Here is a 15,391-nt window from a genome sequence, read left to right on the forward strand (position 1 = left end):
ACACTTGGCTTCCATATTTAAGGTCTGGGTTCAAGTTCGAAATGGGGTTCAAAGCTTCCCCAAACGCTTTAAAAAAGAGATATCAGATGTGCATATGGTGAGGTCTGCCTGCCCTAGCATTCAATGTTTGCTGAGAAACCGGTGTGCACTCGATTATGCGCAGCCAAGAGCCCATCCTCGATAGAGAATGGGATGTGGGGCAGTATCGTCGTAACGTCGGAGTAACAACTATAAGTGAATAGATAATCCGTTGTTTGAGAAAGGATTTGTTACGGCGCAGATTGCCCTTAAGGATTTAACCTTTCGGTGTTGCCGTCGATCATTTCTGCAACCCCGTTTGCTCATTTCTTTCTCCCCCTTTATGTCTAGGCTGTTAAAGCGGCAAAATTGGGATTGTGGCTCCCAAGTCCCGCCCCTCATATAATAATGGGACATCCGCCATGGGTTTGGCCCATTTTTGTTCTTCATCACGGCCATCAACTGTCTTGGGTGATTCCGTGTGATCTTTCGCACCACACATTCTTTTATTTCTTTCTTTCTTGCTTTTATATTCTCTTTGCGATTTTTCGCGACGCTCACTCTTTCCTCTCTTTCTACACATCTGTGCGCAAAGAGCCGATTCTTCTAGGGTCACCCTCTTTACCTTTTTGTTTTTCTCTTTTTCATTCCTTTTTGCTCCATTCCGGCGAACAGACAGCAGATATGAAAATCATAACTGCTGTCCTCTCACTTCTCACCCTCGGCGACCTTGCTGCCGGGGCCCGGCCCCGTAAACGGCCACTCATTGGGCCTCCGCGCACTACACGCCAGGATACAAAGCTCGCTTCGGCCGGCGAGCTGACTCGTCGTGCCGTGCAAGTGGAGCATTTCGACCAGCCGATCGACCACGGAAACCCGTCTCTTGGAACCTTCAAACAGCGCTACTGGTGGGATACCACGTACTATGCCGGCCCCGGTCACCCCATCATCATCTACAATGCAGGCGAGTTCAATGGCGAATATGCCACCACAAATACATATGTACACAACAGGAGTATTCCTGGAATGATTGCTGCAGAGGTTGGTGGTGCCGTCGTAATTATCGAACACCGCTACTTTGGCGAGTCCAACCCGTTCAGCCAGTACACCGTCGCCAACCTGTCGCACCTGAACCTCAACAACTCCATCGCCGACATGGTCAACTTTGCCAGGACCGCCAAGCTGCCGTTTGCCAAGGGTAACGCCAGCGCCACGGACCCGTCTGTTGTGCCATGGATCAACGTCGGGGGCTCCTACTCGGGCAGCCTTGCCGACTGGACCCAGCGCCTGGACGCTACCAAGACGTTTTGGGCGACATACGTCAGCAGCGCAAAGGTCCAGCTCTTTGACGACTTTTGGATGTACTTCAAGCCGGTTGAGCTGGGCATGCCCAAGAACTGCAGCGCCGACATCAACAAGGTGATCGACCACGTGGACACGATCCTGCAGACTGGTTCCGCCAAGGACAAGTTGGACTTGAAGACAAAGTTCGGCTGGGCAAAGCTGGAGTACGACGACGACTTTGGCGAAGCACTCTCCCAAGGTCCCTATCTGTGGCAAAGCAAAGACTTTTCTTTTGGCTACATGCCTTTTGATTTGTTTTGCGACTATGTTGAGGTAAGAATTCGTGTTGAAAAGCGCCGCATTCTTTTCTTCTCTTTCTTTTCTCCGGCGTACTAACTTCTGATAGAACGCCGTACCTTCCGCGTTCCCCAACGCCACTACACCTGGACCCGATGGCGTCGGGTTGGAGAAAGCTCTGGCGGGCTACGCCAAGTGGATGCAGGACGAGTACATCACGAAAACCTGCCAATCAACCCCCAATTCTGACGATGCTGTGAGCTGTGCCGACACCCACGACGCCAACGCCGACTATTACACATACGTGGATGCAGACCCCAGTTCTACTTATAGGCAGTGGAATTGGATGAACTGCGTATGGCCGTAAGTTTATATCCTTCTTTTCTTTTTCCTCTACGTGCCTTTCTTCCATCCCTTCCAAAGAGGTTTCAGGGACCCCATCAAGCAGTCGCTAACATACCTCTCCCGTCATAAAGACTCGGAGGCCAGCTCGACGGCGCCCCCAAGGGCCAGCCGACGACACTCAAGTCACGCCTGGTCACGCCGGCATACAAGGAGCGGCAGTGCGCAAACTACTTCCCGGCCCCGGCGGGCGGCAAGCTCCCGGGCGCCTTGACGTCCGCGGAGTTCAACGACAAGACCAAGGGTGGGTACACGTACGCGGGGCAGCAACGCGTGCTGTACGTTAACAACCAGTTCGACCCCTGGCTCTACGGCACCGTCTCGTCGCCCATGCGGCCCGGCGGCCCGATGCAAACGACCGGTGACAAGACGCCTGTCCTCGTCATCCCGGGGGGTGACCACATGTCGGACTTTTGGAAGGACAATGCAGAGGTCAACGCCGAGGTTGAGAAGCTGCAGAATCAGGCGATAGATATAATGGTGAAGTGGATCAGGGAGTTCCCGGGCAAGAAGTAGATGTCATTGGGATGGGCTTTTGTAATTGAATGCGTTTGTCTTTTGTATATAATCAGTATTGGCGTTTTTCTTTTTGCTTACTACACATTGAAGAATTAGTTGAGATGACGTTCGGTGACACGCATCCATTTAAAACGACAAAACAAATTATACTAAACTGTTTCGTGAATTTCTCTTTTCAACCTGCACATCGTATATTCTTGACTTCTATCTAATTAATTATTACAGAGTGTTTCTTGCCGAATTGTCGAAAGTGCCGCCCTGCACGACCAAAATCGACAAGTTATCCTCAAACTTGAACCAGACCGATTTTATATGGACTCACAGGTACAAAGCAAAGCCGCAACTGAGCCACGGCGACGTGGCGCAATTAGAGGAGTTCTGCGCTTGGGGGATTAGCCCTGAAAGTATTATTGTAAACGGTCGCAATTTCTAATAATTTTGCAATATTATTTCCAACCGTTTTGGCGTTTGGGGTAGATTTTGAATATACTTCAAATCAATATATAACGCTTCCTACAAAAGCTTGTATACAACATATTAATATTAATAATACTATCTTAACTATAGCAACATTCTTGATTTCGTCTAAAGACAAACTTTCCTGGAATTCTGCTGTCGTTGCCTTATTTTAAGACACCGGTTGCATTAATCGACGCCAGCTCGCACATTTTGTTATGGCGGCAAAAGTAAACAAGACCTTTCCCGGCTATATTTTCCAGTGCTATGGGCCTTTAATAGTTTCAGGGCTCATCCCTGAATCGGAGCTACACCAATTGAGCCACGACGATAATTATTTTAACAGAGCTATTAAGTTACGCAAATTAATTTTCTAATAAGTCTCCTCTTATCCGCTGGGTATTTCTTTCGTAAATAATATTAGAAGTGGTATAAATGTATTTCATTCTCTCTTATATTGGGCCAAGGTTTTATTTATTATATTGATACTAATATATAATATAAACCTGGCAGCATTATTATTATTTGATGGCTGAAAGTTATCCAATACCACCAATTTTAATAATATTTAAAAATAAGACAGATTTAAACGTTTAGCCTTTTCGGGGAGTTAAAAATTAATAAAGGCCGACGTATATATATTATGGTAAAAAAAGAATACTTTCGCTAAATATATACAAGTTATGATATTACGGGTTTTATTATTTATTCGCCGAAGTATAAAAGAATTATAAATATAATCTTATTTAAAACAAGTTTTTAAACAACCTTTAATTTTATACATTGTATTATAAATTAAATACGGCTAGTACGGGTAGAAAAACCAGGCGTTATAATTGGGCCTAAAGAAAATCTTATAAATGTTTGAGTTGCTTTTTTTTCATCGGGTATATCATATTTACAATAAAATAAATGGAAGTTCCTTAAATAAAAATAAAGCATAAGATATATATATATATATATATATATACATTTACCTAATGTTTGAATAATGTGGTTAAGTGCGATTAAATAATAACATCTTTAAGTCTTTAATATCTCTTATTCACAGTATAAAACAGTGCATGATTGTACAAGCAAATATAAAGAAATGTTAGTTTTAAATAGCGATAACTGGGTAAATTACTCAATCGGATATTATTAATTCGATCATTTAAAAAGAAAAACTAAAATTTTTAATTATTTTATCACGTAAAACTATTACCAATGTCGGTATAACCCACAAGGCCCATATTAGCCCATATTAGCCGATATTATACTATGGTATATCATAATTGTAGGGGTAAGATTTCCCATCCCTAAACAATTAGCACAGTGCTGGGGGCCTCGTGGGTGTTCCCGATTTTGGTAATGCTTTTTTGCTGAATTCCTTTTATAATGCGGTAGGTATCCAAAGCTCCCCGCAGACAGTCAGGTTGGTAAAGGCCCACGTATATATATATACGGTGGCAAGGGGTGGTTTTCTGCCTGCACCGTGGTACAATACACAGGGACGGACTTTACCCATAGCATCAAAGTAATTTATCGGAGTCGCCTGACTAGTTATAATCATGGTAACACCTTATGCTAATTATGCAAAATCCCTGTGGAATATTGAAATCTTTTCGCCAAGATTATAAAAAACTGTGTATAAAACGAATCCATATCCTCAACTAAGCCACTGTCAATCTCTCTCGCCAACCACTTTCTCAAATCACTATACTATACCCCTTTTCCCTTTTCTGTAGTTTATTTCCCTGTGGTTTCTCACGTTAGGGATGCAGTTTTCAAACTGGCTTCGGGTCGCGCTTATCGCGGCGATTACCCCTCAGGCGCTAGCCCAGGTCCTGGACGCTCACTACCCAAAGAGCGCCCTCGTGACTCGCAGCCCGGTTGGTGAACATGACGGCACACCACTACTTCCTACATCGAATTATGAATCCTCGGCTTTGGTAGAGTTTGGTGATAAGCAGCACGACCATAAAAAATCCCGGCACGGCAAAGGTGATCATGAACGCACACCACTACTTCCTCCATCGAACTATATACCCTCGCATTGGGTACAATTTGAGGGCGAGCATTCCCGCCATGGTACACAGATACCGAAAATTTTCGAAGCTTAGTCCAAAGTACAACAATGCTGCAAACTGCCTGCGAGCTTTATATTTTGGCCCTATGGTGGAAAAGGGGGGACACGGTTTGAGATTGGTTCCGCTTTTTCGCCCAGTTTGTGTTTTTATTTTCTTTTTTGCTCGCTTTTGAAGTACCTGGCCTTTCACCCATATACATCACTTTGGATTTGATTATTTCCTACTTTTGTCACAGCATTTGCCTGTTCATGTACTTTAGACTGTTTCTTTGCTGAATTCTTACTAAGGACTTTTTTCATCGACTGTAAATAGGCGGGGATATACAAAAAATATATCCATACTAATTTGACAATTGAACTGCACACGCGTTTAACGGTACGTTCAAAGTTTGTAAAGAGTATACTCGCAAGCCAACATGCTGGAATTAATTATTTCCTCACCGTTGTCATGAGTAATAATACCTACCGACTATTATATTATCAAAATTGTTCTCTCAAAAAAAAAGGAAAAAGAAAAAAAAGAACCACTGGATGTTTTTTAAAGCCTGGAAGCCATCATAAACGAATTGTGACTTTCATACGATAGGTTGTTCGTAAACACGTGAAACTAATGTAATACTAGCACAATAAGCGGTTGAACATAAAGCCGGAGCTGTATTATCCGTTGGAGAACTTGGGGCTGGAAACAAAGCCATTTGAAATGGCTTCAGTAAGTACAAGATTAATTATGTATGAATCTGACTAGAGGTGAATTGAGCAATGGAAGCAACTCGACCGACGGTGACCGACCATTAAGCAGCAGATGAGTGCGCAAAGCATCTTGGCTACGGACAATGCATGTAGACTGTCATGGATGCGATGTCCCTCATCATTTGTACTGTACAAAGGCCACCTAAATATAATGATCCGAGATCGTGGGTTTTCAATCAGTAATGAATGCCGGGGCGCTCTGACTCAAGCAGCTGGGAGGTTCCTGATCCAGGCTTAACCTCAATCAATCCGTGAGTCCTTGCTACTTTACTCGTATCCAAAATAGGGCATCAAATGCTGTTTCAAAAGTACACACTGCCGCAATACTTAGGGTCAATGCTACACCCCGAACAAGCTTTTGTGCCACTTGCCAGGTTTGCCTAAGTAGGGGATCTGCTTCTTCTCGATGGAGGGTCTCCATTTTCAATTACTTTGTATTTCTACTTGGCCGTGGCAGCCATCTAATTTTAATTTGCTAAAGTTTTTGGTATACTATTTTGGAGGTGGCGCAAGCTCAGGCTGTGATTTCACGGCAACGCTGTCCTACATGACGGAAAGACCTGCGAAGGCTGTTTTCTGTGATCTGCCGATAAACTTCACTTGTTTTGCTATTTCGGTTGGAAGATCGCCGCGCAACCTACAAGGATTACACCTGGTTTTACGGTACGTGTGATTATGAAAGTCATGTTCCCGTCAACTATTTATAGCATGGGAGTGGGACCCGGTAAACACAAGTGCCTTTATACTATGGTAGGTTTGATCACCATGGTCATGACTCTGTTGTATTCTTTTCGCAACTCCGGCCGTGTGGATGACTTCTCCTACCCTAAAATTGGTATATAAGGAGGTTTTTGTCAATTGCCCTAGTAAAACTTGAGACCTATTGGCTCACCACCTCAGGTTTGCTTCATTGGGTGCTTCCATTCTTTCCTTACCGCTTCAAGTTTTCTTAAGTATTTTGTTTAATTATAAGCCCCCTTCCGCATTTCAACTAGATTACCATGGCTAGAAAGAACTGAGGTATGTATACAACATGCCCATCATGCGCCTTTCACCATGAGCGAGCAAACCTCACAAACCTTTCTTTCTTCTCCAGTTATTTGACTAATATCTCCACTATCCAGGCAAATCCAGACTCACGGAGCTCCAGAGAGATTATCCTGCTTGAGGACACTGCACCGAATCACGGGAAAAAAGAAAAGAAAAAAGGATGCGACTCTCGTCGATCATCGCCGCTACTCTTCTGGCCCAGTCGACCTTCGCCAGCCCAGTGTTCTCAGATGACCCACATGCCCCTACCACGGTGGCGGGGAATCAGGTCGCCTCAGACCTTCGCGACCCGGACAAAATCAACTTCGAAATCACTGAGAAGATGTGCAAGCGAATGTGTCTCAAGAAGCATCGTTGGAAGTGGGGAAAGGAACAGTTCTGCGATGCCGAATGCAAAGACCCGATTAAGCGACAACAAATGGCTTTGTAGTGAAGGCAGTTAAATAATATCTTGTCTAATAGCCAAATACTCGCACATGGGAAATCATATCCATGTTGGCAAAAAAGGTGGCGGTAGCAGACATGATAGGAAGAGTAATATAATTGAAGAAAGGGTTTCATGGGTTTAATAGTCGTGCGAGGTTGCACGTCTCAAGTATCTGGTGAACTATGCACATATATGCCGTGTTGTGAGAGTTTTCTGAGCGAGATTCTCGACATCGGGAGCCAGGCAAGATGAGCTTTTCTTTCCTTACTTTCTTTTGTAGACTGTAACCAATCTAGCCGCGAACAAGTTTTGGGGATTGACTCCGTGTATGCAGGCAGGCAATTATTCATATTGGTACATGTCCGATGCACAACCAACTGGTCGAAGCATTAGCTGTATTTCTTACCTAGATGTAATTGCAATAAGTCCCACGAAGAACTGATACGAGACTTCACTACAAATTCGAGGCTTTATGGCTGCTACTTCCCGCAAAAAGTTGATTATAGGCATGGATCTACCTGCCCCTGATGCTTATGTTGAGATTCGGAATTTTTACATTTATCATGCAGCGGCCCAGAGTCCGGCTACGCTGTTTGCATAATTATATCCCATCACTGCGGCAGATGCGATTCGAACATTGGAAGAGCTCACAGGACAAGTAAATTACGTAGAAGATTGTAAGAGTACAGCTCGCATATATTTGTGTTGAAATCAAAGTCAGCAACGAGCCAATAGTATGACTGGCGGCTGTCATCTACGAATTTACATTTGATAGGTTTTGCATATGTTAGACAGTCTGTTTTGTCTGGTGGCGACGTTCCGACATGGCTGCATCCACTGAAATAACCCATGAAGATCGACTCAAATTCTGTACCTATCCCTTGCCATGTCTGAATTTTTCTCGAGGCATTTCAGCATCGGGTATGTCGGACGTATGTTAACTTTTACAGGAAACCTTGAAACCACAGTGTGGTTGAACAAAATACGGATGTAAAATGTCCACCAATGATAGCTGAGAGATTTAAGGCATACCTATAACGGTCAAATGAAGTCAGCCAAGAGAAGTATAACGTTGCGTACCCCCTGTTCGGCACCCCCCCTGTTCGGCACCCAAAAATAACAACACTTTTATTTTTATCCTCCAACTTCTATTATAAATATCTCGATGAATCTTTCACTTTTGGATTTACTTTTTTCTAATCTTGATTCTCCATTTTCCAATGAAGCAATATACTGAAAAACAGCTTATATCTGCAATTAACGACGTCAATAATGGCAATCCAATTGCAAAAACCTCCCGAAAATGGGGAATACCTAGGTCTACACTTCAAAGTCGACTTAAAGGTTCTCAAGCTTATAAAAAAGCACAAAGCCCTTTTCAAAGGCTTTCTACGGAACAGGAAAAGCATTTGGCTGATTGGGTACTTACCCAAACAGCTTTAGGGCTTCCGCCAACGCATCAAGAATTACGCTTTTTTGCCGAACGAATTCTTCAAGCCGCCGGAGAGACAAAAGGCCTTGGAAAACGTTGGATAACTCGTTTTTTGGCTCGTTATCCAATCCTTAAGACCCAAAGGCCCCGTCGAATAGATAACGCCCGGGTTAATGGCGCTACTACGGAGGTAATTAAATCTTGGTGGCTTTATATTACGAACCCGGTTATTAACGCTATTAAACCGGAAAACCGTTGGAATATGGACGAAACCGGTATAATGGAAGGTAAAGGATCTAACGGCCTGGTATTAGGGCTTAACGGGATCCGGCCGTTGCAACGGAAAGAGCCCGGAACGCGGGGTTGGACGACTATAATCGAATGTATATCGGCTACGGGCGTTGCCCTCCCTCCCCTTGTTATATTTAAGGGAAAAAACGTACAACAACAATGGTTTCCGACGGATTTAAGCCTTTTCGATAATTGGAAATTTCACGCAACCGAAAACGGGTGGACAAATAACGAAACGGCTATCGAATGGTTAAAAAAAGTGTTTATTCCGTATACCCAACCTTTAACCCCTGAAAAGCGGTTATTAGTTTTGGATGGCCATGGATCACATATAACGGACGAATTTATGCTTCTTTGCTTGCAAAACAATATTCAACTCCTATATTTACCCCCTCATTCGTCACACGTTCTCCAACCATTGGATCTATCGGTTTTTGGGCCGTTAAAAGAAGCTTATCGACGTCAACTTGGATTTGTTAGCCAATTTTGCTGTTCAACAATTATTGGAAAACGAAATTTCCTACTTTGTTATCGAAAAGCCAGATTAAAAGCATTTATAGCAAAAACCATTCAATCTGGTTGGCGTACAACGGGGTTATGGCCGGTAAACTTGGTTAAACCACTTTTAAGCCCTTTTTTGTTAGAAAATAGCAATGCCAACGTTATAAAAGATAAAAACAACGGTTTGCAAAGGGATAAAACACCGGAAAGCCCAGCCCAAAAAATTAACGACCCGTCTTTACTTATTTGGAAAACCCCTAAAACGACCCGAAATGTCCGATTTCAACTGCAAAAACTTTCCCAATCCAACAAAACCAACGCTACTTCACGTCTTTTATTTGCAAAAGTCCAAAAAAGCTTCGAAGCTAAAGATACCCTTTTGGCTAGCGCCCAGCAAAAAATCAGCTTATTGGAAGCACAACTGGAGGCAATACGGCCGGTTAAAAGGAGGAGGGTGGTTCCGGATCCAAACGAGCTTTTGGTTAACAAACAGAACATTATTGGATTGCAGGAAAAGGATATAGAAAATTTGGAACCTTTAGCTGATGAAGAAGAGGTTAATGAACCGGAGAAGCGTGAAAACGATTGTATTTTTGTCCGTTGATAATTTTATATTTAAATCAGCTTATAAAAGTAGGCATTTCGTTGTTAGATTTTCAGGGTGCCGAACAGGGGGGGTGCCGAACAGGGGGTACGCAACGTTAAAGCTATCTCGCATTTAGCCTGTAGAGAAAAAGGCGACAGCCGCTACACCATCCCCACTTGCCGCCAGGTTCCGTCAAATTAACGACATGCAACCTGGGGTTGCAACTCAGGCTCGGTTCCGATGACCTGTTGAGGATTAGAGAAAGATAGGAAGAAAACGAGGTGTATGCCCTTGAACATCAAACTTTTTTTTTTTTTTTTTTTTTTGTAAATATTGATTTTTTGTAGCTGGTGATCATGACAAGTAGATCACCTCGTATGAAACCCCTTGTAGCTCGTGTACAGGTTTAGATGGAGATTGTTCGAACCAATCACTTTTTTGTCTTCGTATAATTTCGGGCCGCTAGCGCCAGTATCAGATGACCGGGGAATTCTGGGACAAGAATCTTTTCATGCCAAGCAACAGAGGTGCCAAGCCCGAGGTTTGAGATTTTGAGATTGACGCAATATGTGCGTATTCTAATCGTAGAACAAGTACAGTATTATATCCATCAAGCAGGTAAATCTTACAATCGGATAGCTACATCCTGTCCCGGGTCAGGGTCAGCCTAGCCTGAAAAAGCTGATCGTTACCTACCTTGCTATATGACAAAAATAGGATTAGCGAAAGCGCTCAAGTTGACCGGCATAGCGAGTAGAGCCGTAACCGGTTGGATGTCTATGTTAAGAGTATCAGCGGGGTGACTTTTCGTGATACAACATGAGCAGATAGGAACAGATACATAAAGTACCTTAGATGGTTATCAGTATTGTTACACGCGATATCTAAAGGGTATAACCTTGCATGTAGACAAGCCCACTAGCAGATGGACCTAATTCCTATTTTTATATACCAAGATACGAACCATGTCACGATCCTGCATGTCGGGATGTCGGGCCGGACTCAAATATCGTCGTACGAATCCATGCAATCCGGAGATTATCCTTGAGCTTCATGACTTGATCCCGTATCATAAATTATTTCCAGGACATTTCTTACCGTAATGTAATTATCACTTCTGCGCTGACAATAATTGTCACTATGGCTGCGTCACTCAGCAGCGTAATAACAGTTTCCAGTTTCCAGTGCCTGTAAGTAGCCTGGTGCAAAGAGAAGCTGCATGTGGATTGCTTTTTCTATTGGATAATCAATGCAGGAGTCGCGATATATTTCAACTGCGCTTCGGGTCGTATACAGTATAAAAATACGTCATTTCATAGAACCAAGTTACTTTCTATCATCACTCATTTACAGGATAGGCTAAAGCCCCCTCAATCAATTTGCCTCAACTACAGGGAAGCATGTAGTGCTTTGAAAACCTCGGAACGTCCTGGCGAAGTGTATCTCCTCTCGGCGGTCTTCCAGTTGATAACGTTCCAAATGTTTTCGACATAAGCGGCCTTTCCGTTCAGATACTGTTACACAAATACGACGTTAGTACATTCTTCTCACTCTCGTGCGCAATCTACCAGAGTACGACGTTGAAAAAGCTATCGGCCGTACCTGAAGATAGTAAGCATGCTCCCACATGTCGACTCCGAAGATCGGGATGCCGCTCGGAACGGAATCCTGATCTTTGGTGGTGACGATAACCAGCGCGCCAGCCGCCGTCTTCTCCTTGACCAGCCATCCCCAGCCGCTACCCTTGATTCCCAGCAGCTCGGCGGAGAACTCTGCCTTGAACTTGTCGAGGCTGCCCCACTGCTTCTCGATCTGAGAGACCAGTGAAGGAGCCGATGTCGCGGCCACGGCATCTGGGCTCGACGCCGGCGTCAGGTTCTCCCAGAAGAGCGTGTGGTTGATGTGGCCGCCGGCGTTGAAGTTGATGGTCGCCAGGGTCGCAACGCGGTCCGCCAGTTCGCCCGAAGCGTACGTCTCGAGCGCCTTGTTGAGGTTGGTCACGTAGGCGGCGTGGTGCTTGCTGTGGTGCAGCTCCATGATTTGCTTGGAGATGTGCGGCTCCAGGGCGTCATAGGCAAAGGACAGCTCTGGGAGCTTGTAGGTGGTTGAGCTTGCCATTGTTTGTTGGTGCTGTGAGGAATTCGACGCTGTTCTGGCTTGGACTTTGTTGTTCTGGGTCGACTTTGTCTGGCTTTGCTACGTATAGCGGAGAAGGGGATTGGTGTGAATGAGGGGTAAAGGAAGAACAAGCTTAGGAGCAGAGGGGCACGGGTCCTGATATGAGAGATGAGACCTGGACTTGAGTACCTGGATGAGCACGTTTCCCCATGTTTGAGTTGCAGTGGGGGCTGTGTGGAGATCCTTTGACGTTGACATGAACACCTTGATGGCCCTGGATTGATCAAGGGCTGAATGTCGCGCTCTCAACAACAAATCGCCATGCGCCAAAAAAAGATCCTGAGACAATGGACAGGAAATGTGCTCGCTGCTTCGATCTTGTTTTTATCTTCTAAATACAGCTCGCCGTAAGATACAGCTCTGCAGTGGCCTGCACAGAAAACAAGCTTCGGACGAGGGATCAATGTTGCTCAAACGTGCTCAAATAAGCTTGCCAGTTGTGGACGCAGGGGAGAAACATGATTGGCCAATTCAATGCAGGCACATCCTTGCTTTGTCTCAAATGCTCAGTTGAGCAAGTTGTGAGTGAGAAAATCAGCCTCGTCGATTTCTGGTATCGCTTTGGTATAAATTGAGTCATCTTCTAACTTGTTCCATAGAGTCTCTCTTCCCACAGCCCATTGCTTATCACCTAGCTCCTCATCTGCCACTCTATCCCAACCTTATTTTGCTGCTTTGGTCAGCTCAAGCTATTCACGTTGCAACTATACACAAACACGAACACAGACACACCCGCACCTCACCAATACCTACCAAGCCAAGATTCAATCGATACACCCGACTTCACAATGTGCGGCCACGACACTTCTGGAAAGCCTCGCGGTGGCGCCATCGCAGTACTCAACTCGTCAATGACCAGCCCGCAAACTTGCGGGTGGTGCGCTGAACTCACATTCCACACCCCCGGCCGGCCGGGTAGCCCACTTGCTACACATGCCAGACTCACCTCTGTTGGAGGTGAGGACCTGGCAGACTTCACAAAGACTTCTGTCCTTATCCAGTCAGTGACTATTGCCTTTCTCAAGTATCTGAGCTGGAATTGAAACCTAACAAGAACTCCTTTGGGTGTCACAGTCAGTCCGGAGACTTTACCAGATGTGCAGAGGACTGCGGCTTGTTCCGTTCTTTCGACTTTCAGAGCGCCGTTCTAGTCGACGGTGGTCTTGCATTGGAAATGGAGCTCCCTCACCCCATGGAGATTCAAGTCGGAGACAATGGAATAATAGGGAGGAGAGTGAGCATGCGTAGGATGTCTGGAGGCGAATCTATGCACAGCCAGCAATTATCGACAGCCGAAGGCATCGTGGGCTTCAACTTTCTCGCCAAGGCGTGATTGACTTGATATGGTTGATTGGAGACGCACTCTGATGCACGAAACTAATGACTGTACAAATATTTGTTTTGTTTTCAAATAGGACAATTGATGCGATAATGATGACATATATACTAAGGAGACCATCGGAAATCCCGGTGATTCCACTCCAACTCCTGCTCCTGCTCCGACGACAAGCCTCGCAGCTCATCTCTCGTTCCCCTAGCGTCGCGCGCTCTGTTATCCCTCCGCATCCAAATCAAGGCCATGATAGCCACCAACATCATGGTAGTTGAGGTGGCAAAGTTCAACCCATTGCCAATGCGATACACGGGCCCATCCCAAGACTGGAAACTCCACGTCGATATGAGGCTGGCCACGTTTCCAAAAAGCATCGTCACCGCGATCGACATGCTGCGGGCCGAGTCGCTGTTGACGTTGGCCGCCGCCTGCGCGTGGCAGAGCGGGCCCACGGTGAAGACGGAGCTGGCGATGAGGAACGTCGCGACATAGCGCGGGACCGGTTCCACCGTAGCGAGGAAGATTACGTAGCCGATCATGATGGGTGGGGCGCTGACGATGATGAATATTTGCCGTGTCTGACGCTTCCAGCTGGCGTAGCACACGGCCAGGATGCAGATGAAGCCGAGGATGTACGGCGGTACCGTTAAAAGCTGCTGCTGGATCACGCTGGCTTGGGGGAAGATGGTGCGGACGATTGTTGGGGCGAAGAATGTCAGACCCTGCACGGTGATGGTCTCCAGCAGGAATGTGACTGCGGTGGCCAGGACCACTGGGTTTGCAACGCCCTTCCAGAGCTTTTTGAGGTTCAGGCTATCGAGGACTTCGTCGCCCCCGATTCTCTCACATCTTACTCGAGAGATTGCGAGAGACTTCTCCTCCGCATTCAAAAATCGAGCTGTCTCGGGACGATCTGCCAAGAAAATCATGGCGGCGATGCCAATCAGCACCGTAATCATACCCTCGACCGCAAAAATGGTGCGCCAAGATCCAGCGGGAAAGCTGCCAAACCCGGGGATCCTGAGGATGCCCGAAGCCAACAATCCTCCAACGGCCCCAGAGAGTGGCGCTGCCGAAATATACATGGACAAGCGAAAGATTAGCTCAGACCTGCGATACCATCTTGACAGATAATACGACAGACCTGGCATTAGCCCTGCCTCAGCCAAACCCAGCAGAAAACGGCACACCGCCAGCTGTGCGTAGCTGTTGACCCATGAGCTCGCGATGGTGATGAGGCCGAAGAGGATTGTGATGGTTGGGAGGAACCAGCCAGGGCCGACACGCTTGCAAAGGATGTTTATCTGAACTTCTAGAAGAATGTAGGGGATGAAGAAGATGCTGTTGACCGAATTGAAGTCGTTGCCCTTGAGCCCGAGGTCCGACTCGAAACTGGCGAGCCTGGCGTTTCCGATGTTTGCGCGATCGATAAAGCAGAAGAGAAACATGAGAGTCGCGAGAGGGACGATGGCCAGGTCGATCTTCTGACGGAGTTTGGCTTCGCCATCTGCCGGATCAGTTGGGGGCGGCGGAGATTGGGGAGACGACGATTCATTCTGCAACCCCGCATGCAATCCGGATTCTTTGAATTGATGTGGTTCTATCACGGACATTGTGGTGCTTGAACCACTTGTCTGTTGCATCAGAAGTTGTTCCCGTATCTGGGTCTGTAATCAATATTTTCGAAGATGCTTCTCGTGGCCAACCGTCTTTATATTAACTGCAAGTGATTATGTATGATGATGGCAACACAAAGCTAAGATCAACCATGGGATGGTCCAACCTGCATGTATTTGAGG

General features: G+C 45.8%; 6 protein-coding genes across 6 annotated transcripts; 4 read left to right on the plus strand and 2 right to left on the minus strand.

Moving 5' to 3' along the window:
- Positions 1-702: 702 nt before the first annotated feature.
- PgNI_02135 (uncharacterized protein) lies at positions 703-2,517 on the plus strand (the record flags this gene model as incomplete). The annotated part of the gene is made up of 3 exons (XM_031122202.1): positions 703-1,635; positions 1,709-1,962; positions 2,076-2,517. 3 exons carry the CDS (start codon positions 703-705, stop codon positions 2,515-2,517), a joined length of 1,629 nt encoding a protein of 542 aa, XP_030987220.1.
- A 2,216-nt stretch (positions 2,518-4,733) lies between these two features.
- Positions 4,734-5,078, plus strand: PgNI_02136 (uncharacterized protein; the record flags this gene model as incomplete). Its single annotated transcript, XM_031122203.1, has 2 exons — positions 4,734-4,851; positions 4,912-5,078. 2 exons carry the CDS (start codon positions 4,734-4,736, stop codon positions 5,076-5,078), a joined length of 285 nt encoding a protein of 94 aa, XP_030987223.1.
- A 1,926-nt stretch (positions 5,079-7,004) lies between these two features.
- PgNI_02137 (uncharacterized protein) lies at positions 7,005-7,274 on the plus strand (the record flags this gene model as incomplete). The annotated part of the gene is made up of 1 exon (XM_031122204.1): positions 7,005-7,274. The coding sequence occupies one exon, from the start codon at positions 7,005-7,007 to the stop codon at positions 7,272-7,274; it is 270 nt and encodes an 89-aa protein (XP_030987222.1).
- A 4,010-nt stretch (positions 7,275-11,284) lies between these two features.
- PgNI_02138 (uncharacterized protein) lies at positions 11,285-12,524 on the minus strand. The gene is made up of 2 exons (XM_031122205.1): positions 11,684-12,524; positions 11,285-11,595 (listed from the first exon to the last, which is right to left on the minus strand). The coding sequence occupies exons 1-2, from the start codon at positions 12,197-12,199 to the stop codon at positions 11,470-11,472; spliced, it is 642 nt and encodes a 213-aa protein (XP_030986900.1). The 5' UTR covers positions 12,200-12,524; the 3' UTR covers positions 11,285-11,469.
- A 334-nt stretch (positions 12,525-12,858) lies between these two features.
- Positions 12,859-15,290, plus strand: PgNI_02139 (uncharacterized protein). The gene is made up of 2 exons (XM_031122206.1): positions 12,859-13,259; positions 13,334-15,290. Exons 1-2 carry the CDS (start codon positions 13,048-13,050, stop codon positions 13,590-13,592), a joined length of 471 nt encoding a protein of 156 aa, XP_030986899.1. The 5' UTR covers positions 12,859-13,047; the 3' UTR covers positions 13,593-15,290.
- On the minus strand, positions 13,706-15,205 carry PgNI_02140 (uncharacterized protein; the record flags this gene model as incomplete). Its single annotated transcript, XM_031122207.1, has 1 exon — positions 13,706-15,205. The coding sequence occupies one exon, from the start codon at positions 15,203-15,205 to the stop codon at positions 13,706-13,708; it is 1,500 nt and encodes a 499-aa protein (XP_030985842.1).
- Positions 15,291-15,391: the final 101 nt, after the last annotated feature.

The sequence above is a fragment of the Pyricularia grisea genome (assembly GCF_004355905.1).
Source record: "Pyricularia grisea strain NI907 chromosome Unknown Pyricularia_grisea_NI907_Scaffold_1, whole genome shotgun sequence".
Lineage (NCBI taxonomy): Eukaryota > Fungi > Ascomycota > Sordariomycetes > Magnaporthales > Pyriculariaceae > Pyricularia > Pyricularia grisea.